The sequence below is a fragment of the Sitophilus oryzae genome, unplaced genomic scaffold, assembly GCF_002938485.1.
Source record: "Sitophilus oryzae breed Bouriz unplaced genomic scaffold, Soryzae_2.0 scaffold_85_pilon_pilon, whole genome shotgun sequence".
NCBI lineage: Eukaryota > Metazoa > Arthropoda > Insecta > Coleoptera > Curculionidae > Sitophilus > Sitophilus oryzae.
The window spans coordinates 3,752,285-3,777,830 of NW_022147483.1; the positions used below are offsets into that span (position 1 = coordinate 3,752,285).

At 32.7% G+C, this 25,546-nt stretch overlaps 1 protein-coding gene across 1 annotated transcript; it reads right to left on the reverse strand.

Annotated features, from left to right (window-relative positions):
• Positions 1-880: 880 nt before the first annotated feature.
• On the reverse strand, positions 881-24,772 carry LOC115890067 (alanine aminotransferase 1). The gene is made up of 4 exons (XM_030910193.1): positions 24,025-24,772; positions 9,964-10,273; positions 4,168-4,850; positions 881-1,415 (listed from the first exon to the last, which is right to left on the reverse strand). Exons 1-4 carry the CDS (start codon positions 24,334-24,336, stop codon positions 1,086-1,088), a joined length of 1,635 nt encoding a protein of 544 aa, XP_030766053.1. The 5' UTR covers positions 24,337-24,772; the 3' UTR covers positions 881-1,085.
• Between the last annotated feature and the right edge of the window lie 774 nt (positions 24,773-25,546).

Here is a 25,546-nt window from a genome sequence, read left to right on the forward strand (position 1 = left end):
TCATCTATCTAGTGCACACACAATTTTTCTTGGGTATAATTTAACTTTCCTTTTTTAAAACCTGATATGAGTTGAACATTTCAAAATTGTTACATCAAATAATATTTTTATTCAAAGAAAATATGGCCATATTATACCGGGTGCGTTTCAAAAGTGGCTCACCCCTATAACTTTTTTATTTTTTCAATTAAAAAACGAGAATTGGTATGTTAGTGTATGACGTAAATTAGGATTAATTGACGTATTCACTTGTTTTTGGTCACTTCCTGTTACACCGGAAATCGCTACAACTTTTGATTTTTAAATGGCACCTTCGGTATTTTTTTAATTGATTCGATAGAAAATGATATTCTGAATAGAATGACATATCATATGTCAACTTTTGACATTTTCTTTCGCTTAATAAAAAATCGTATTTTAATACCACACACTTGGTATTTGAGTCAAATTTTCGTTACGAACCGCATGTTATAATTTCAAATAAATCATATGCGAAAATGTCAAAAGTTGACATATGATCTGTCATTCTATTCAGAATGTTATTTTCTATCGAATAAAGTAAAAAAATACCGAGGGTGCCATTTAAAAATCAAAAGTTGTAGTCATCTCCGGTGAAACAGAAAGTGACAGAAAACAATTGAATACGTCAATCAATCCTAATTTGTCATATACTAACACACCAAATCTCGATTTTTTAACTAAAAAAAATAAGAAAGTTATAGGGGTGAGCCACTTTTGAGACGTACCCGGTATTTCGTAGTTTTTCTTTCAAAATTTCAAAAAAAAACTTTTTAAAATAGATACTTATGATTATAGGGATATATAATAGGATATTTTTTCCGATATATCAATAACTATCTACAGTTCTCGATTTTTTAGATGAGTTTAAAATTATCGATAAGTAAAATATATCGATAGGTGAATTGCGATAACTTATCGATAATTAAAATCCATTATAGCCCATCCCTACTCACGACTCAGTTTGGTTGGTTACAACATACAACCAACAATACTCTTTCTGAATCCTATTCAAAATTGCTTGACATAAAAAATGTATAATTTATAATTAAGTGAATCGATATAAATTACGAATACTTCTTGATGAACTGACTATGGAACTCTGCAAATTTCTCCAGCATACTTTTCAGTTTTTCGGGCTGGGGAAGGATAGTCGTCCTGAAATGATATGTTCCGGGTTTTTGACCGAATCCCGATCCGGGGACGATACAAATTCCGGTGCTTTCAAGCAGCTCGAAGGCGTAGAACACGTCGGGCTGTTTGCCTTCGCTTTTCGCAGCCTCTATCGCTTTCTGGGGGAGGGTTATTTGGGGAAAGGCGTACATCGCTCCTTGAACTGTGTTACAGCTGAAACCTTCCATGGAGTTGAACGTGTCCGCTACCATTTTGGCTCGTAACTGTAAATAAAAGAAAACAAGGTGTCATAAAGAAAAGAATTACAGTTTTTAAAATAATTTAATGTAGTCTTAAAATTATAAGGCTACAGGACTAGGGATGGGATTTTTTTCCGATATAGATATCGATAGTCACAATCGAATAACAATAGGTATCTTCAAAATTATCGATAAATCGATATCTATCGATATGTCGGCACCTTTAGATATATCGGTACATATCGATAATATATCGTTACCTATCGAGAGAAATACGAGGTGTAATGAAGTAAATAACTGCAATTTTTATATTGTAACACCTTTTAAAATTCCACAGGACTAGGGATGGATTTTTTCCGATATATATCAATAACTATCGATAGTTATCAATAATATACCGAGTAACAATAGGTGACTTCAAAAATTTGATATAAACCGATATACTGGGTGTGTCTCAAAAGTGTCTCACATCTATAACTTTTTTATTTTATCAGATAAAAATCGAGATTTGATATGTTAGTATAAAATAGGATTGATTGACGTATTCAATTGTTTTTGGTACTTCCTGTTTCACTGGAAATTATTACCTACAACTTTTGATTTTTTCATGACAAAACCCCGTTATTTTTTTACTTTCTTCGCTAGAAAATGACACATATCTCAATTTTTTCAAATGGAAGGAGGGTGGCTCAATAGCATATTTGGAAAAAAACATTTTTTTACGAATAATTTGGTACCACACACTTGGCATTTCGAGTCAAATTGTCGTTATGAATCGCATGTTGAAATTTCAAATAAGCCATATTCGAAAATGTCAAAAGTTGACATATGATATGTCATTCTATTTAGATTTAGAGTGTCATTTTCTATCAAATAAAGTAATAGAATATCGACGGTGCCATTTAAAAATCAAAAGTTGTAGTCATTTCCGGTGAAACCGGAAGTGGCCAAAAACAATTGAATACGTCAATCAATACTGATTTATGTCAAAAACTAACATACCAAATCTCGTTTTTTTTATCGGAAAAAATAAAAAAGTTATAGGGGTGAGCCACTTTTGAGACGCACCCGCTATATTGTAACGATACCTATCGTTACCTATCAATATTTTGACACCTATAGGTATGTCGATAGCTAGCGTTGTACTGATAGCATTTCCATAAATATATGTTATTGATAACTATAGATACATTGATAGTGATAGACATATCGAAATTTATTTTATTTATTTATTTATCAACGGGCTAAACTAACAGCCCAGTAATGTAACAATTTTTGTGGATATAATTAAATTTACCTTTTTTAAAGTCTGAATATTGGTTGAACATTTCAAAATTGTTATATAAAATAATATTTTTATCCAAAAAAAACTAAGGTATATTTTTCATTTTTCCTTAAAATTTCATTCATGGTATCAACTATTTTATCAAAGTTGAGTGGGACGGTTTCGTAGCATTCAAGTAAGTTGAAAGCTAGCGTACTTACTTTGACATTAGAAAGCCTCCGAACTCGACTTCAATGAAACAGTCAATACTTTAATAAACATCGATATATCGATTATTATAGAGAGATATCGATATGTCGTTGATTATCGATATATCGATAACAGTCGGAGAAGCGAGAAACTAAACCGCAAAGTGTATTGAGAAGCCTGGCGAATTCACCAGAAAGTAAAAGACATTTTTGTTGAGGCGCCATCTCTTAGCTAAGTATAAAAGCGAATCAGGCAGCAATAGAATTTACTACTAGAAGGTAGAACGCTCTCCGAGAATTTTAGAAGGTTCGAGAAACAGTCAGTAGAGCAGCGGCGTGCGGTCCATGGAAGCGGGGGAAGCACCGCTTCCCTAAACTTTTTAAAGATAGAAAAAATAAATAGTTAAACGTTAATAATATTGTTATTTTATAACAAAAGATTAATTTAATTTGTTAAAATTATTTATTTGAAACCTTACATAAACGTATCTAGTAGATTTAATTAGCCTTTTACTGCAAGGATGCGCGCCTGGGAATCGCCGCCGGTCGCCTATCCCTCCTTCATGTAGGTGTTATTGACCTCGAACGCAAACGACAAATATAAGCCGAAAAATTGCGCACATTTGCTAGCCACGGCAGCGATCTTTCGGCCACCTTTCTCGACTTTTAATTTATCGGGACGGGTTCGCTTGCGATTTTATAGGTAATATTATAATAAATTAAATCCAAAATTTTATGATGATGTTATAGATAAATTTGTAATGGCTGATAGACGAATAGACCTCAAATACAAATATGGTGCCTATCGCGCGTCAAGTGCTTCGGAAAATTAATTTAAAATATCGTATTTTAACTATTATAACTTTATGTGTTTTTGTTTGTTCAACAATTTTCGATAGAATTTTAATTGAACAATGGAATTGGCCTCGGAATTTTCAAAGGTAAGTTTTTTAAGAAAATGTAAAAGTAATGTCTTGAAATAGGTTTTTTTACCGATTCGCTTCCCCGCCTGTAATTGTCACCGCACGCCGCTGCAATAGAGTATATAAAGCCCTCGCTCGGCAGTTGGGCCAGCTCTGAAGTTTGATAATACCGCGTTTGAAATTGTGAATCGGACAATTTGGCGAAGGAATCTTTATAAATAGTTAATTGTGTTAAATTAGTATAAATTGTGTGTAAAATAGTGAGAAAAAAATACATTCGTTATTTTATCGTGAGTTTAAATTAGTGGACCCAGGGAATCCGTAACAATATTATTAATTTCACATTCACACACAAGTGCTCTTATTGACCATTTCCTTACCTTAAGAGAATCCAAAACCGCAGTCTTTTCCTTAATAAACGACTCGTAACTGGGTTCACCCTTCTGGGGAGGATTCACAATGGCATCCAGACAAGACTGTCCCAACGCGGTGGGACACAACATGGCGCTGATCGCCTTCAGGTACATAGCCTTAACTTTAGGACACATATTCACCACCTCAGTGTAGCCACCTCGCAATCCACATTCTCCCATGTATCCTTTGGAACACGACATGAAACTGGCAAGCTCCATTGAACTGTAAGGTTCTCCCATTTCCATCAAGACTTTTTTGAAGGAATAGAACTTGGAACCTGGAGCGTAGATGTTGTCCTGGTACACCTCGTCGGCGAGGACGAATAGGCGCTCTTTGTAAGCGAATTTAATGATTTCTTCGATATTCTCGCGAGGCAATACCTGCCCTGTGGGGTTCCCCGGGTTGATGACGACGATGGCACGGACTTCGCAGTTCTTCTTGGCCTCGGTGATGGCTCGTTGGAGCTCGCTGATGTCCAGGCTCCAGTTCTTCGACTCGTTCAGGTAGTACCCGACTTGGTTGATGCCGAACTCGGCCAGGGACGCCGAGTAGAGGGGGTATTGGGGGATTGGGATCAGGACGCCTGGGGGTTTGCCGCCCACGTTGCAGATCATGAGTTTGAGGATGTTTTTGATGCCGTCGCTGGCTCCTGAAAATACAAAAATACATTTTCTGTATATGTTACGGCTAAAATGGATATTTGGCTAGTTTTAAAACTAGCCAGTTACTTTGCAAACTAACTAAAAGCGCTTGGACAATGCGTCGAGTGCTTAAAACACTCTTTTCGCAGCGAATTTCATACAAGATTTTTTGTGAAAGCGGATAATTTGAGATTTTCATGCTATTATTATTATTTATTTTTAAACATTTTTTAATGACAAAGTTCTGTCAGGTTCAAACGTCGCCGTATTTCCTACAAAGTTTTGTAAAAAAATTAGTGATAATGACGAGATTTAGATACTCAACAAGCTGCTGAAACTGCGCTATCCACGTTGGTGTCGGAGAAATCGAAAAATGTATACGAGACCACCTACAACAACTTTGAAACCTGGGTAAAAGAAAAACATGTTGAGCATTTCACAGAAAAGGTATTGCTAGCCTATTTCCTGAAGTTATCCACTACCTTAAAACCGTCAACTCTGTGGAGTAAATATTCGATGCTCCGCACCATGATTTACCTGAACATAAACGTAGATATTAGCAAATTCACAAATCTTATTGCATTTTTAAAAAGAAAAGCTTCCGGATATCAGGCAAAGAAAAGTTTCATTGTTTACTTTTAGGCACTAGTGTCTAAACAAGTGTCACTTTTAGACACTAGTGTCTAATAGAATGTCCTTTCGAATCTCAAATAAATATCAAAAACTATCAATTTCAAAACGCTTTCACAAAAAAACCTTTTATAATAAATTCATTATATTTTATGAGAAATACATTTATGGTTTAAAGATCTGTTATAATATTGTTAATTGGTAACAACATATTATCGTTAAACGTAAAAAAAATATATACCCGGTGATAAAAAGTACTTTAGATTAGTAGGAAAATTTATTATTACAAAGTAAACCAATTTTGATAAAGTACTTAGATGTGTAAGTACCTTGAAAACTCGAATCCGTGCAACTGACTGTAGTGATTTTAAATTAGTACGGATGTACTTATTTCAAACATATTCTTATCGAATAAATCTTGTTTTGTGCATATTAAATGTTAGACTTATTTTAATAACATAGTTGAATAAAACATAACATAGTTGAAATAAAGAACTTTACACCATAAATACAATTTTATAGTAAAATTCCATATTTTTTCTTTTTAATTTCAATAAACACAATACCTGTAATTGATAAAAAAAAACTTCCAGTGCATACGCTATTTTTAATCCGCCTTACAAGACAGGTAAAACCTGTGGTAAAACGTTAGAGTAGACAGCGCTAAGACCATGGCTGGGAAACTTAAATGGAAATGACAGTTCATTAAAATAGTTTTTCCTCCAAGATGCAGAGGCGCAAAATATTAAAACTGTCAATATCAACAAAATGCAAATGTCAATATTTGACAATAATAAAATTTGATTTTTAACTGACACGAAACACTCAGAGACGTTTTTGTTGTGATTTTACGGTTTGATTTCGTTTTGATTAGTCGAATTATAGTAAAACTAAATTCCTTCAGATTTTTTGGTAGTATTCGGTTTTAGACAATGTTTTTTAAAAATGGTGGGACAATTTGTGTTTTATGGAGTTTAATTGTTGTACACCGGGTTTCCGAAGGATACAATGGTAAGTAAATTAAATATATCTACTTACAGTTATAGATTTTTTAAATTAGTACTGCTAATAAATGCTACTTGCTGAGCAGTTATTTAATTTTTTTTACGGTGCATGTAAGGAATTAAGCACGCGCGTTGATTTTATCAGCACCATTATGTTGTGTTTATTAATAGTTCTTCAATGTTACATTTTCTAGTTAAGTAGGTTATTAGAACATGATTACAACTTATTTATAAGTAATGAAAGTATTAGACAATAAATATTTTTTCTATATTAACTTTTTAGTCAACATATTTATTTTTGTAATAATGACGTATTGATAATTTACATTTCAAATATCTGAAAACGGTAACTCGTAGCGATTTTTATCAAGAAGCCTTTTTACGTTTTACTCCGTACTTTTATACAGGTAGGGCCGAAAAGTTATTACTCTCCAAAACAGTTAAAAATAGGAATCATATTGGCTTCAGGGTTGGGTAGGTATAAAATTCTATATTTTCTACTGCAACTAATTTGCTACATTTTTACATTGCCGGACGTAGAAAATTAGTTTTGTATATTGTAAGCCTTTTTTGAGTTTGTATTTATTTCAAACACTTCAACCACAACTATTAGTATAAGAAATAAACTAATAATGATATCTCTAATTGTTACTTACCATTTAACAAATGGATAGTATATAGTATGCCAAAAAAGCTTAACTATTAACTTCCATATTATTCTAAATTGATATGTACAACGGCAGGATGCGTGACAATGAACGGTTTGTATTCGGCAACCAATAATGCACGTGTGTGTATTATTGGTTGCCGGATAAGGACAAATAACCATGACAAGGACTACAATGACGTTACAAAGCGAGTAGTTTTCGCATGCACCTGGCGGACACTTTTGGCTGAATGAGCAATCCTATTATGTTAACTGTTATTGAGGGGAGCCAATATCTGGACAGTTCAAATTTTGCATGGGATTTCCTATGTTCCCAACGACGATATAGTTTATGAAACCACCCGGTATAGTTTATAAAACCACAGGCTTTCTATGGTAAAATTAAAAAAAGAAACAACGAAAACTTTCAAAGGAAAAAATCAGACTTTTCTGTCTTTCAGATTAAACAGAAAAAAATATTCTAATAGTCTTCAGATAGATTACTGTCTCTTATCTTCAGGGAATTAGTACCATCACAAATAGAGAGATAGCGCGTGCACACATATTACAGTTTTAACACTTATAGAATTAAAAGAAAAAAGAAAGGAAGAAACCTCTAAAGTGAAAAAAGTGACTTTAAATATACAAAATTAATTTTGTACCTGTTCTCAGATTTTATACATTTTCTACATAATATTCTACATTTTCTACGCACATTTCTACATAGGGTAGACGCACCATTTGTGGCCATTGACACTGTTGTAGCCACTTCTTTAAAAACATCTTAAAATTTAAGCTTTTTCACGTCATTGTGACAACCGTGCATCTATAATTTTCTAAATAGATATATCCAGCACCATATTCGATAGAAAATATTCAAATTTGGTGTAAAAGTCGGTCGTTAGATCAAAAAATAGTAGCACATATTTACTAGATACTGTTTTCTTAACCCATTTCTTAAGGATAGCTTGTTAAGTAGAACTCAAATTATTAACAATGATCTGTATTGAGGTTTAATTTTCCATGATTTTAATAAATATTATATATCTGGCAACTATTTTTTAATTTATTATATTCAAATAATTAATATTTAGGAATTCTTTCTGTGGCCACAAAAGGTGTAATTAAATTTTAATTATGTTCTACTTGTGGCCAGGTTATGGCCAAAAATGGTGCAATCGAAATCTAGTTGTGGCCACATATTATTTAGCTTTATAATATAAGTGCAAACGACGGACAACATAATATGAAGAACATTTTATTTGTTATTATTCAGCTTTTAATAAAAGCTGAATAATAGTACTTAAATATAATAATATCCCAAATACAATTCTCGGCCAAGATTACCAATCTGAACATATATCGTCATCAAGTTTTCCTTCAGATGAGAAAAGGAACATAGAAAATAATATAGATACAGAACTAAATGGAATAAACATGAACGAATGCGATGAAAATAAAAATTATGAGAATTCAAAGAAAGATGATTCAGGACCACTAGACCAAACCATGCAAGAAAAGAAGACTAGTAGACATAGGATAATGCCCGGGAAGATGTTAATCTTTAAAAAGAAAGAGGCTACATCTACCATTAGTCATTACCTGTGATAAGTGGATTGAATTAATGAAAGGAAAGTAGAAAAAAACAAAAACTTACAATGAAAACTTTACAAAAAAGAAAACAATGAAAATAAAATTTAAAGAAAATAAAGATCTTTCTAGTAGAAATGAAAAAGAGAAACCAACACCAGCTTAAACTTCTGTGACATCTGGTGAATTAAATATAGGAAATTTTATTATTTTAAAGTACCGAAATTAGTTGAATCCAGGAAAAATATTACAAATTGAAAATAATGAATATTATAACTATAATGGTTCAAATCTGCGGCAATTGGAAGTAAAAATGACTTGCTTTGGTACAAACTGAGTGATATAACAATGAAAATTGATGAGTCTAAAAAAGTCAATTCAAGAGGCATATATGTGGTACCTGAACTAACAAATATTCAAGAATATTCTGATAAATAGTGTACTTTTGCTTATTGTTCCTCACAGTAGTAGTAATATGTACCTAATTTTTATTTAACATTTGTATAACAGACAAAAAGCAAAATAAGGTATTAGGTATCACTTGATTTGTTTTAAGAATTATAGGAATAAACGTTCATGTTATTTTTTGTTAAAAATATAAACAATTAAGTGCCAAATGTTATTTTAGGTATTTTTTTGAAAGAAATTAATAAATAAAATAATAATATTTGCTTTGTTATCTGCAAAATTCAATATAGAGAATATTTTTGCAAGAATGTGGCCACAAATGGTAGTAAATGTGGCCACATTTGGTACAAGGTGGCCACAAATGGGAAAAATCGTATCTTTTCATAAAATGCTTATTTTCTGTTTATTAAGAATACAAATCTTTACAATAAAAGCAGATTTTGAAAGAAAAATGTTTGGAGAAGCACCAAAAATTTTGCTTTATCTCCAAAATTAACTACAAATAGTTTTTCTGATAAGTTAAACTCTAAAAATCCTTTAACCTGGCCACAACCGGTGTTTCTACCCTACACGTGGAAAATTAATTTTTTATTCGTCGTTACCCAACCCTGATTGGCATCAAAATCGAATTTCTCATGTCAAAAAACACCCAGACAACAATTTTCATCCAAATATCGCCAAATGTTCAGAAATTATATTGAATTTTTTTTAACACCCCTGTATCTTCCAAATGAAGCATTTTAGGACATACATTTATACGAATTTTTTTACTTATTTGTATCTGCAGAATATGCTGCCGTAGTTTCCCGAATACAATTCGGACCACCCTGTATATCAACTCACCTGCACTGATGACGACATTCTGCCAATCGGCAGGGATACCGTCCCTCCTCTCGATATACTGCGCAACGTGTCTTCTTATAATCTCAATTCCGGGTGAATCTGTGTACGAACCAACGGATCCGCCCCTGCATCCCTTCAGGATGGTCCTGGCTCTTTCCTTCGCGTCATCCGGGAACCTGGGATCGTCCAGGAGAGATGGAGACGTCACCAAGGTCAGTACCTGTCGGATGAAGGTGATGGGCACCTGTCCCATGGCATGGCAATCGCCGATGTTGGCTTTGATGACTTCGGTGAATGGTTTCTTGACACCCTGTATAAACAAAAAAATATTAAATGTATTGTTGAATTTAAAATAAAATATCATATGCGAACTAAATTAACTGTGTAACAATACGAAGAAATCAATAAAAGTGTACGTCATCAAAGACGTAGAAACTATTACAAAATTAAATGTTTAACAAATAAAAAATCGTTTTAAACTTAGAGCCCACTTTTTCCTTTTTCTTCTCCTTTCCATAATCTTATCTCCTGGCAGGGTGCAAAAAAAAACATGATTTTTTAAAAAAATACAAAAAATCGTTTTTTTTTAAATTTTAATCAGATTTTTTTTTTATTTTAATCGGATTTTTTTGATTTTAATCAATTCTCTATTTAAAGTCCTATCCTAAATGGCTAAATCTTTGTAACCCTGCCCGATATTGACAATATTGACATTTCTACGGCGGGTGTCGTTTTTCCACATCGGTCACCGATATATTTTATTCTGTAAACTTTGCTGCTATTTCCCGAAAAAAAAAAATCAGCCGCTTAGACCAAAGGTGTTATTTTAAAAATATGATGTTGATATGAAGATAATGATGTCTTAAGTCGAGAATAAAATTAGTACCATCTAATGTTCAAAATGCAAAGTATAATAGGTACTTATTGCAGAACAAAATGTCGGTAGAAATTTGGAATGAAATAGAAGATAAATTGGGGAAGGCGGAAGTTAGCTTGACCAACATTCAGCTGTTTCAAAAAAGGTATAAAACAGCCTTGTATTGTATTGTATTTTACTAAGAGTGAGTCCCAGGTGGGACCATCCACTGAGGCCGCGAGGGCCTATTGTGGCTCAGTTTCTACAAGCTCTTTAATAGAAAAAGAGCATTAAAGTTCGCCCTCAAGACCCAGCCTTTTAACATAGGCCGTTATGTACCGAGGGTGATATGTCTTCTAGGTCTAACTTGGTCCTGCCCCCAGCGGGGCAGGTACACATAACGTGCTTCATTGTTTCGTCATCTTGCATACAGAGTCGGCATTCGGCGTCTTCCACCAGTCCCATCCTCTGTAGGTGTGATCTCAGCCGGCAGTGGCCCGTGTATACTGCAGTAAGCGTACGCGCTCCGTTCCTACCAGCCTTTAGGAGTTCATCTGTTCTACGTTTGGATGGCCCTGCTAGGATTGTTTTGGCATGTTCCATTCCGGGACTGTCATACCAGTCCCGAAGTGTTACACCCTAACCCATTCACAGAGCCTGTCTCTTGCGAGATTTTTGGTACGCTAAGTGTCGGTTCTGGGCCCACGAATGGCGAGCCTGCACCAGTTTTGGCGAGGGAATCAGCACGTTCATTTCCCTCTAGGCCGACATGTCCCGGTATCCATATTAGCGACACTTTGTTTCCATCTCCTAATATATTGAGTAGTTTCTTACAATGAAGAATCGTCCTGGACGTACTTTTCGTTGCCTCAAGTGCTTTCAACGCGGCTTGACTATCCGAAAATATGCTTATTGTTTTCCCGGTGTATTGCTGTTCTACCAGCAGCTGCACACAGGTTTCAATCGCATATAGCTCAGCTTGGAAAATAGTGGTTTGTTTTCCAAGACTGTGGTAGATCTCAGTCTTTGGACTGCTGCAGTAAATTCCTGCGGCAGATCCTTTATCGTTTTTGGATCCGTCCGTGTACCAACACATTTCCGCAAATAATAAGCCGTTTCTCGGCTTATCCCATTCGTCCCTATTCGGAAACAGGACGTTGTAGGTGCGCGTCAAGAGTTGGATTGGTGGTGTGAGATCCGAGACCATTCCCAGAATCTCATCCGATTGTAGTTCATCTACTAGTCGGTTTTGTATGAACATGATTGTTCCTTGGCTCTCTCGTGCCATATTTAGAAACCTATATGTAGCCCATCTCGCCTCCCTCTCCAAAATAATTTGAAGAGGAGGTAAGTCGAGTAGGGTTTCCATAGCTTTTGAAGGCGTAGAATGAAAGGCACCAGTCACCGCTAAGTATGCTTGTCGTTGTAATTTTGACAGTTTATTCTTTGCCGTTGTTTGGTTGGCTTTCTGCCACCAGGCAACTGCGCCATACGTGATAATAGGTCTGATGGCTATCACGTATAGCCAGTACATATTTTTGGGGTTTAATCCCCAGTTTCTACCACAAATTCGGCGGCATGCCCATAGAGCATAGCAAGCCTTTTTTGATATTTTTTCCAGATGGGAGTTCCAGCTAAGTTTTTTGTCCAGGTTTAATCCTAGTAAAGTAAACAGCCTTGACTCCAGCTTATCTTTTGACACTGATTAGTCCTCGGGAATAAAAATATAACCTGACATCAGAAGCAACTAGTCCCTGCACTAGAGTATGCGAATGAAATGTATTCAAATACCGAAATCATGGCACATCACAATTTCAAAATAAATCTCTGTCATTTTGTAATGGATTCCCACGAAATAACTTCAAAAATAAGTCCAACATTTTTTAATAGATATTTGGGATATTTTTTATATGTTATATCTTTTACAATTATTTTTCGATCTATAGAAGTATTTAAACGTTACAACAGCAGCAAGTGTAACTTTGTACTTATTTGATGATTTTTTATAGCTTTATAGAAAAAGTTTTTATACTTTTTACAGTTATCTTCCGATTTATCATAAGTTTTTAAACAAGTTGATTTTTTTTTATTTAAATCCATGAATAAAATAAAAAAAATCCGTTGATTTATATCAAATTGATTTAAATCATTGCACCCTGTTTTGTTCAAAGGTGGTATATCTAGAAGAATATTCTGTCACAGCTTAAATTAAAAAACAGTGACATTATTGCGAATTCCAGAAAAAAAGACTGTAAAATAGAGGTGCAGCGTGCGGTAGATCTTGGTCAAAAATCGAGATAAACAAGTTGTTTTGAAATTTCTTTTGTTTTTAGTTAAAAAACAAAATTTCTTGATAATATGGCAACATAGGTATTAGAATAAATTTACAAGAAAGAAAATCCAGAAAAAAAACCAAGTGGTTCTCAAAATTTTAGCTAAAAAAAATTTTTTTTTTTTAAATTTTCAAAGTAAAACAACTGCCTTATTTTGGACTTACTTGAAAAACGATAAAGAGAAAATATTATGTTACTTTTATCGAGATCTACCACCCCTTAAAATACTTGCACCTAATTTTAGGACACCCTGTATAAAAGATTATTACCGAATTAACAACATTATGTATTGATAAAATGTATACTTTATAATTTCATAAAAGTTACACAGAAAACAACCTTTGGAACAAAATAAATGTTTGGAATTAAGACAGTATCAACTATTTGTTGTGAGGAAATAATTAATGTTTTGAAAATAATAAAAAATAGTTCAATCACAGCCAAAAGATTAAAGCAGTAATCCGGACTTAAAAATATCGTAACTAAGTCTAAATTAATGTAATAAATATTTACAGTTGTTCAAGATCTAAACAAGCATTTTTACGACCATTTATGATCCTTATCTGTTTGGAAAATATGAGATTGTTTATACAGAGTGACGCAGAATGAAAGACATAAACCTCTTGTATTAAAGTAAAGCCTAGTGATGTTAGAAAGTAAAAAAAATACAATTCTTGTTGCAAAAAATATAGGTAACAAACACGGAAATATGACTTTTAGATATTGACGTTGTGCTTAGTACAAATAAAATATGATATTTGTAAGACTAAATTGTGTATAAAGTAGAATCACTTTAGATTGGGAATTTAAATTTTTCGAGAGATTTTCTTTGACAAAAACCAGTATCTGAGACGGCTTCACAGAGGCCAGCTCTCCATCTCCGACATCAGCTGCACCGAAGCTCATAAAAAGCACAACAAATTCGCCAAATTGCTAATCAAAGTCAAATAAGATTCAAATGTGTCAATTGAAACGTCAAACAGAATTGTCAAAATGGGGGTAATGATGCCGATAGCATTATACCCTTTAAATAAGAAGACTAAGGAAGGAGCATAATGCTATCCATGTATTCATGCATGGTTGGCGGAAAAAGGACTCTAGGGTGGGGATCCTTGACAGTTCTGTTTGACGATTCATTTGACACATTATTTGAATTTGATTTGAAATTTTGTGGATTTGTCAGTCTTTACCTTAAAAGGTCTTTACGGAGTGTATTTTATGTTATTTATTATTTATTCTACTACTGATAGTTGTATAAAGGTAGTAAATCTAGATGGAAATTGTGGCAGAACTTAAATTAACAGTGACACTATCGCGATTTATTGAAAAAGACTCTAAAATAGTTGGTTGTGTAGCGTGCGATGGATCTCGGCAAAAATCGAGTGAAATAATGGAACAACTTTTCGCTAGTAAGTGATTATATAATATACATACGTGTAGTAAACCGATCATTTATGAAATTCACTTAAATTAACTAATTATATATTTTTTCTTGCACTGTTGCTTTTATTTACTACTTGTCAAAGATTAGATGTCAAAGAATTTAGATACGTCAATTTGACTTACCTGCTTCAGTAGCGTATCGAATGTTTGTGTTAATAAATAATTATTAAAACTTATCTATTTTTATTATAATGATATGTTTTTATAACAATTTTAATAACTACCAACATTTATTCACAACGTAAAATAAAACAACAAATTAATGAGTCAAGGAATAACGGAGAAAACATTTCCAATTAATATAACTTATCTATTTTTATTAAAATTTTATATTTTTATAACAATTTTAGTAACTACCAACATTTATTCACAACGTAAAATAAAATAAAAATATTGAGTCTACCCCACGTCTACCCTACATCATAGTTTTACATTTTTTAAATAAAATTAGAACGGCACCGATAAACCGGAATTTAAGTCGGCCATATTTGAGTCCCATCGCGGTGGACCTAAGATTTTTGAAATGCTCCTTCCTTAGTCTTCTTATTCAAAGATTATCATTTTATTCAAAGGTTTAAATAAATTATATAAAATAGATTCCTTTAGACTGAATAAAAATATTGTCCTAAGCCTACCCTGTCTACAGTGGTCGATTACCTAACAAAACGGCATGTCTTGCCAAAACATATGGTCGCGCTAGTTGCACTCCAATCCAATGTTTATTTTTAACAGGACGATGCAAAAAATCAAGGGCGAACTAGTAATAATAAAATGACTTTCTGAATTCCAAAAAATTGTTTGGCAATTATTTTTGAGTATAATTCCAGATATACCTCCTGAAACGTTCTTAAAGCCCCATACTCACACTATGCGCTGATACGGTTCGTCAATTTGGTGCGCCAATGTCGTTCTATTGAGAGTTGTGCGACCTGCAGTTTCCTTGAACTCTGACACAAATGGTACATTGTGAAACAAGCCCTATAACATAGGATACAACATTTTAATGAACAGTGCTTTCCATAAAATCAATAAAATGAAAAATATAGGAAATAATATACAGGTACTGATTTCTTTCGAAAATCGACAACTATGAAACTATGAACCCTTCCTGGACACAAACGGTACATTGTGAGACAGGAAATTGTAGAGACAAACAAGCCCTATAACATAGCATACAACATTTTAATGAACAGTGCTTTCCATAAAATCAATAAAATGAAAAATATAGGAAATAATATACAGGTACTGATTTCTTTCGAAAATCGACAACTATGAAACTATGAACCCTTCCTGGACACAAACGGTACATTGTGAGACAGGAAATTGTAGAGACAAACAAGCCCTATAACATAGCATACAACATTTTAATGAACAGTGCTTTCCATAAAATCAATAAAATGAAAAATATAGGAAATAATATACAGGTACTGATTTCTTTCGAAAATCGACAACTATGAAACTATGAACCCTTCCTGGACACAAACGGTACATTGTGAGACAGGAAATTGTAGAGACAAACAAGCCCTATAACATAGCATACAACATTTTAATGAACAGTGCTTTCCATAAAATCAATAAAATGGAAAATATAGGAAATAATATACAGGTACTGATTTCTTTCGAAAATCGACAACTATGAAACTATGAACCCTTCCTGGACACAAACGGTACATTGTGAGACAGGAAATTGTAGAGACAAACAAGCCCTATAACATAGCATACAACATTTTAATGAACAGTGCTTTCCATAAAATCAATAAAATGAAAAATATAGGAAATAATATACAGGTACTGATTTCTTTCGAAAATCGATAACTATGAAACTATGAACCCTTCCTGGACACAAACGGTACATTGTGAGACAGGAAATTGTAGAGAGAAACAAGCCCTATAACATAGGATACAACATTTTAATGAACAGTGCTTTCCATAAAATCAATAAAATGAAAAATATAGGAAATAATATACAAATACTGATTTCTTTCGAAAATCGACAACTATGAAACTATGAACCCTTCCTGGACACAAACGGTATATTGTGAGACAGGAAATTGTAGAGAGAAACAAGCCCTATTACATAGGATACAACATTTTAATGAACAGTGCTTTCCATAAAATCAATAAAATGAAAAATATAGGAAATAATATACAGGTACTGATTTCTTTCGAAAATCGACAACTATGAAATTATGAACCCTTCCTGGACACAAACGGTACATTGTGAGACAGGAAATTGTAGAGACAAACAAGCCCTATAACATAGCATACAACATTTTAATGAACAGTGCTTTCCATAAAATCAATAAAATGAAAAATATAGGAAATAATATACAGGTACTGATTTCTTTCGAAAATCGACAACTATGAAACTATGAACCCTTCCTGGACACAAACGGTACATTGTGAGACAGGAAATTGTAGAGAGAAACAAGCCCTATAACATAGGATACAACATTTTAATGAACAGTGCTTTCCATAAAATCAATAAAATGAAAAATATAGGAAATAATATACAGGTACTGATTTCTTTCGAAAATCAACATCTATGAAACTATCAACCCTTCCTGGACACAAACGGTACATTGTGAGACAGGAAATTGTAGAGAGAAACAAGCCCTATAACATAGGATACAACATTTTAATGAACAGTGCTTTCCATAAAATCAATAAAATGAAAAATATACGAAATAATATAAATGTACTGATTTCTTTCAAAAATCGACAACTATAAAAATATGAACCCTTCCTGGACACAAACGGTACATTGTGAGACAGGAAATTGTAGAGAGAAACAAGCCCTATAACATAGGATACAACATTTTAATGAACAGTGCTTTCCATAAAATCAATAAAATGAAAAATATAGGAAATAATATACAAGTACTGATTTCTTTCGAAAATCGACAACTATGAAACTATGAACCCTTCCTGGACACAAACGGTAAATTGTGAGACAGGAAATTGTAGAGAGAAACAAGCCCTGTAACATAGGATACAACATTTTAATGAACAGTGCGTTCCATAAAATCAATAAAATTAAAAATATAGGAAATAATATACAGGTACTGATTTCTTTCGAAAATCGACAACTATGAAACTATGAACCATTCCTGGACACAAACGGTACATTGCGAGACAGGAAATTGTAGAGAGAAACAAGCCCTATAACATAGGATACATTACAACGCATATAATTTACTCTAGTTTTAAAAATACTTTATTTTTTATCTATAATTTTTATATCCTTTATGGCAAAATTTCTTTACCCAAGTTTTTATTATCGAATATTCTTTAAACGGAGTATCAATATCTACTTCTTTTAATTATTTTAAAATTTCTATCTCTTTTTCTTATCTAAATTCTATCCTTTGTTGGTCCAGTCGAGTTAGTCCAGATTATCTTAATAATTATACTATATCAGATTTATAATTCATATAAATTTCGGATTATATGTATATTCTTAATGAGTTATAAACTCAAAAAATGCGTTTAGCTTGTTCATCTTGGCACTTTAGCTCACATTCTTAAGTAATGACTTAAAAGTCAGTGTTAAATTAGGCCGAAAAATAAACAAATATCTATATGGAGTATACCTATTATGGTCACGAAATTGCATAATATATGATGTGTGTTATAGAATATTATTCATTGCGTAAAATTCAAACAAAACAATATTTATACTAATTATAACGCTAATTACTTTTTATAGTAATCTTATAAAGCCTCAAATATAAGAACAGACATTTTAATATTTAAAATTGTAAAGTTAATTATATTTTATAGATGCTAAACCTGTAATATTAATTTAAATTTTAAAGCTTGCCACAGTGATAATACAACCAACACAAAATTTTAATCGTTTTGTATTAGTTAAAAATGTGCTTAAATCATTGGCCATCAATTAAAAAATAATTTACCGTATACAGAGTGTCCCAATTTGGCCCAAAAAAAAATCAAATTCCAATTATTTGTGTTTTTCAAATCTTCCGAATTTTTAAACTTTAGGTCTTTTTTTTGACAATTTTTGATCAGCATGAAATAGCGCAACTTTGCCTCCATGACCTCGTATTTCATCTAATTTCCGCTTTGAATAAGAAGACTAAGGAAGGAGCATAATGCTATCCATGTATTCATGCATGGTGGGCGGAAAAGCCACCATAAAAGCTCTCTAGGGTGGGGATCCTTGACAGTTCTGTTTGATGATTCATTTGACACATTTGAATTTGATTTGAAATTTTGTGGATTTGTCAGTCTTTACGGAGCTTATTTTATGTTATTTATTATTTATTCTACTACTGATAGTTGTATAAAGGTAGTAAATCTAGATGGAAATTGTGGCAGAACTTAAATTAACAGTGACACTATCGCGATTTATCGAAAAAGACTCTAAAATAGTTGGTTGTGTAGCGTGCGGTAGATCTCGGCAAAAATTGAGTGAAATAATGGAACAACTTTTCGCTAGTAAGTGACTATATGTATAATATACATACGTGTAGTAAACCAATCATTTATGAAATTCACTTAAATTAACTAAATTATATATTTTTCTTGCATTTTAGCTTTTATTTATTACTTGTCAAAGATTAGATGTCAAAGAATTTAGATACGTTAATTTGACTTACCTGCTTCAGTAGCGTATCGGATGTTTGTGTTAATAAATACTTATTATAACTTATCTATTTTTAATAGAATTATATATTTTATAACAATTTTAATAACTACCAATATTTATTCACAACGTAAAATAAAACAACAAATTATTGAGTCTACCCCACGTCTACCCTACATCATAGTTTTACATTTTTTAAATAAAATTAGAACGACACTGATAAACCGGAATTTAAGTCGGCCATATTTGAGGCCCATCGCGGTGTACCTAAGATTTTTGATATGCTCCTTCCTTAGTCTTCTTATTCAAAGAATTTCCGAGACCTCAACGATAAGTCTCGAATTTGAGACACCCTGTATATTTTCAGTACATCTATTAATTCTTTTTTGTAAAAATGATTCAAAAAGTCTCCTCAAGTGATTTTATGTAGAGAGGAATCTTTTGTCTTATCTTACACACTTCACATTTCTAGGTTTCATTCTGACGTATATATGTATCTAAAAGGAACAAATCTGAAGTAGCGGAGTAAAGTTAGACCACATAGGAACAACTATTTAAAAGGTGAACGGTGACTTCAATTTTATTTCAAGGTGAAATTTGAAGAGATTTTAGATGGTAATCAAAAATATATTAAGATTTCTTTGGGTACTTATTCAGAAAATCCATAAAGTAACTTCAAATAAAATTTGAAAAAAAATGTATAAATATCTATTCTCAAAGATACCTATTCATATTGTTTGATGGTATTTTTAGAACATCTCAAACCTGAATGTCATGAACTTTTATATTTAGCTTGGTTATAAAAGTTCATTTTTGCTGATAAATAGAAGAATCTACCGCATACTAGATGTTACTTAATAATACAGTGTCCCAGTATTCCGTCGACATTGCTAGTACATTTTACGTAATACATTACTCTGTATAAAATCACAATTTGTACATTTTGTTTCTGCTCGATATCAAAAATATACGTTTTATCAAATTTAAAACAAAAAAAAATCGTTTTATTCAAAGTCCAACTCGTTTAAAAGAATAATTTGCTATTATTTAATTAGATAATATATAATCTAATAATTAACAACAAATTTGAATACGTAAATTAACAAGTTGATTATCCCATTCATTTCTTTTTGGCGATACTAAATATTATTGAGTAATTTTTCCATTGCCTACATTGTTTTATCAATTAAAATAAACCTATTGCTAAATATAAAGGATTGTGACATTCATTCGGGTTCATGATCGATTAAAAATAAAATGGACACGTAATATTCTCTTATTTATATGGATTTTTTACCGAGATCTACCTCACGCTGCACCACGATTTTACAGGTTTTTTTCTGAAAGGATTAATATGGGAAATCTGCGCCCGCGGATTTTTTGACTCGCACTCAGGGGATCGATTTGGTGTCGAATCAAAATAACTCACCTAAATTTTTAGCTCTTTTTCAGTTTTATTTTTATTTTTATAGTATAATTCAAAATTAAAGAAGTCTAGACATGAAAAAATATTATGATCATTAAACCGAATGGCTTAAGTCATATCTTGGCAACAGAAGGCAGCTTGTGAGGCTTCATTCGTCTATGTCTTCTTGTAAGCCTATAGAATGTGGTGTCCCTCAGGGTTCAGTACTTGACCCTATTTTGTTTCTGGTGTTTATCAACGACATTGCAAATCTAGACATTAGCGCTAAAATCTGCCTCTTTGCGGACGATACTAGTTTCACGTGGAGCGGCCCAGATGTTACGACGGCACCATTAAATCTTGGTGCGATTCCAATCTCCTATGCCTCAACCTATCAAAAACTAAAGTTTTGTCATATAAAAGTACTACAACCTTTTGTACTTAATAACACCACTATTGACGTCGTGGACTCTGTGAAATTCTTAGGACTTGTTGTGGACAACTCGTTAAAATGGGACTTTCACATCGAAGCTCTATCAAAGAAACTAAGCGCTGCCTGTTTTGCGCTAAGATCAGTTTCTAAGGAACTTAACTTCTCAACCTCTAGAATAGCCTATTATGCCCTTTTTGAGTCACATCTTCGTTATGCCCTTCCGTTCTGGGGTACTTGCTGCGCAACAAAATTTTATCGTATTTTCAGACTTCAAAAGAGAGCAGTTCGATATTTATTAGGACTGAACAGTAGAACTCACTGCCAGCGTCTATTCAGAGTGTCATTTCTATCGAATAAAGTAAAAAGATACCGAGGGTACCATTTAAAAATCAAGAGTTATAGTCATTTCCGGTGAAACAAGAAGTGACCGAAAACAACTAAAAAATTAAAAACAGTTATAGGGGTGAGCCCAAGAGCCACTTTCGAGACGCACCCGGTAAAAGGAAATTAAATTCCTGCAAATTGAAACACCCTGTATGAGTATTAAAATATCTTTAAAAATTTGAATCTGAAAATGAATTTTAAAAATACCTAAAAGTTAGTTGACTTAAAAAAAACTGATTAATCATTTTTTGTCAATGTCAAGGGTATTTACGATTTGAAGGTCTGCTAGGTTGAGTAGGATATCAATTTTTTCCATGACAAAACCACGTCTCAACAGAAACAGCTGTGTTTAGTATGAACCTGTGAAAGTATTTTCAAGGCTTCTGTATTTAAAAAAAAATAATTTTTGTCGTGTGGTAGAAAAATAAAGGGACTCATTTAAACCCATTTTTTAATTCAGGATATAATTTAGTTTATATAAATTGAACATTAACAGTATCAAAATAGTTTATTTAATAAAAAAAGGGCATTCATAATGTACACACACACGTTTCATGTTTCTACAAATAGCAAACATTGCTTATTACAATATGATCGAGAAAAAAAACGGCGTCAGCGATGGCTTTGAAATAAAGATCGCCGTCTTTTATATGCCAAATTATATGGGGAATGCCATTGATCGTCATTTCCAAGCCAACTGAACGCTGTTTTTTTTCTATCATAATACCCACAGGATTATACATGGCTTACTATACAGGGTGTTTCAAAAAACATGTGCCATCTCTGGTGGGGATATTCCTTTCGTAAAAACAAGATTTATTTTTCATATCAACATAGGTCATAGGTCCGATTCTGCTTTGTTTCGTAGCTACAGGGTGTTAATAATACTCTTTCGATTTATCATACTTTTCTTGCAACCTATATAAACAAGTACTTTTAGCGATTAGAATGAAATTTTAAGGGTAAAAGTTACTGTAAGTGCTACCATATTGTGTCGATAAATTTATCAGAGACGTGTATATGGGCTATCACTGGAATATTTTTCAAAAAAAAACATGTGCGCCACTGACTTTTTTCTTTCGATATCAAAATTGAGTAGGCCGTTTAATGCCAATTAAAAGTTACCTCTTGATATTTTGTCGAATTCGGCCTCCTTGATAAGATGAACGCAATTTTACTAATCACAATTAATAAAATTAATAAATTATATATTTTACCTAATTTATTAAATATTATTACTATTAGTCCAACATACAGCAATTGCAAATAAAAAATAATGGTATTTAAGATAATTAAAAAAAACCTAATTTTACTTTTTAAAATTAAAACTTTTTTAACATCCTGTAACTCTAAAACTATGCATTTCCATACATTTATAGGATTTTTTTTATATTTTTCGATAAGTAATCAATGAGTACCTATTTAAAACGTTCGCAAGTTAATGATATTAAAATTTTTTAATGGTTCCTATTCTTGGATCAAGGCAAATTAAAATAAACAAACAAAATACAAGAAGCAGAAAAAGGGGCCAAAAAAACCCTACATATTCTAATATAATTGCGTTTATCTCATCAAGGAGGCCGAAATCGACAAAATATCAAGAGACAACTTTTAATCGGCATTAAACTGCTTACGCTATTTCGCCAACAAGAGAAAGAAAAATCAGTGGCGTACATGCTTTTTTTAGAAAAAATATTCCAGTGATAACCCATATGCACATCCCTGGTGAATATGTCGACACTTTTTTAGCTTTAAAATATGTAGCTTTTAAGTACCTTTTACCCTCAAAATTTCATTCGAAACGCTAAAGTACTTGGAAGAAAATTATAATAAATCAAAAAAATATTAAAACACCCTGTAGCTACGAAACAATGCAAAATCGGACCTATGTTGATACGAAAAATAAATCTTATTTTTACGTGAGGAATCTCCCCACGAGAGATGGCACATGTTTTTTGAAACACCCTGTATACATGACAAACTTTAGACTTTAAGAAAAATTAAGTTTAAATTACTTTTTTAAGAAAAAATATTTTTTTTAAAGCAACGTCTATATTGTGTTATTTTTTTATGAAAAGTTCAGAAAGATTTTAATTTAATTAAATTAAATTCTAGTTAAGTAATACATATTATTAGTGTTTTGGTTATGCAAGTTATATCCTTATTGTTATACTAGGAAAAAAAATATATTTTTGTTAAATTGTAGAAAAACGCAAATTTTATAAAGAAAATCGTTCATTCAAATCTCCATAAAATCAAAGAAAAACTAATTTGGTATTTAAGTAACATAGGTATCATTTATATTGTTAATTTAATTAATCATTTACAGGTAATAATGCTGCTTTGTTTATAAACACAATCGTGAATAAAAATCATGTGTTAGCTACATCCCGTGACAAATCAAACAATAATAGAGATTACCATAAAACTGCCACTTCCTCATAAATATTAACGCAATAGATACAAACATTATTTTAAACAGCGCGAATTAACTAAAACTAAACTAAAAACAAATTATATCAACCCCGAAAGCAGCATTATTTATTCTGGCATTTATTAAATCTTGTATTATATCGACCCATAATATTATAAACCTACCTTTTCCAGTTCTTTTTCAATTTCTCCTGCCCGAATGACCAACGGACCTCTGACAGCATATTCCAACGCTATGATGTTGGGATTAAGCGTCTCCATGGACAAGCAGGGCTGATACGAAGCCATGCTTCCTCGAGCCGCCTCCTTGGCGAAGTTTTTCCGCTGCTGATGATGGCTCGCCGCTTTGCTGCTAACGATTCGCGTTAGCAGGAAATCACCCAGCGACTTTACGTAAGCGACTGAGGAGGAGCGTCTACCAGCGCAACAACCCATCAACGCGACGCGTTCCGTATTAGATAAAAACCTCAACGACATCGCCGATTGGTTAGAGAGATGTCTGCTGGGGGTCCCGACCAATAGAGAGCTGATCCAGAGGGTTTTCAGAGGGTTCGTGTGATGGTTCCGGTTCCGGTCCTGTTTGAATAAACCCGCTGACTGTTACGATGTCGGTCTTGGACTGACCACTGCAGGAGAATAAATACTATGCGTCGAGTTGGAGGGTCATTAGTCCAAAAGTTATCAGAGCCGGCTTTTTTTCGATGTACAACCAATCGAACGCATTTATCGTGTCGGTGTTTAAAAAAAAACACGGTGCGAATTAAACGGTGGACGGGCTACTACGCGAAAATAATACGTCTCGTTGCATCGCTACCGAATAAATTGTGTTTTTATCCGTTTATTGTTTGCTAAAATATAAATAGAACACGTATCCAGTTGGATATGAGACGCGTCGACGTTTGTTTGTTTCTCTGTTTGTGACAGGAGAGGTTATAGCCTTGGATCCTGCTTGGATCGATAAATAATTTATTGTAGGTTGCAGGACGCGTTTACGGGATTGTATATAGGCGACCAGTAATACACCAAAGATTTTTCCGAAATGCAAATAGACCCTAACTTAGGGAGGGGTGTTTTTATGCAATTTCGATACTTTTTTTATTTACCTTAATTGAAATTTGATTTTAACGATATTTTTTGCTTTAAATTGGATTTATTTAACTTGTTGCTCTCAGATATCTATTAAATTTGACATTTAAAGTAATAAATAGCTGAATACTCGATTTAAAGATCGAATTTTGAAAACACTTTATTTAAAAACTGTTTTTTTTAAATTTTCCACTCGGGTATCTGTTAAATTTGACATTTAATAAAAACAAATGACTAAAAAACGGTTTCTATTATTTTGAAAAACTGTATTGGATCAAGGGTATTGGATACTTAATTGGATAACAATAATTTTCGGCCATCTAAGCGAAAAAAAAATTCGCCATTGCGATAAGGATGTGCATTTTTAAAAAAAATATCGACAAATCTTAATTATATCGACACATTGAAAATAAATCGATATTGTTATTATTCGGATTGATGGTGTTTATGCTAGTGTTTGTGAACTAAGTAAATGAGTAATATATAAATAAAAATATAATAAAATCGATAAATAATCTATACTCATTGCAGTTGGAGCTTATTAAAGAACAGCAATATATTAGTTTTCAAAACAATTCTGTATTAAAAATGGGCATTCTTA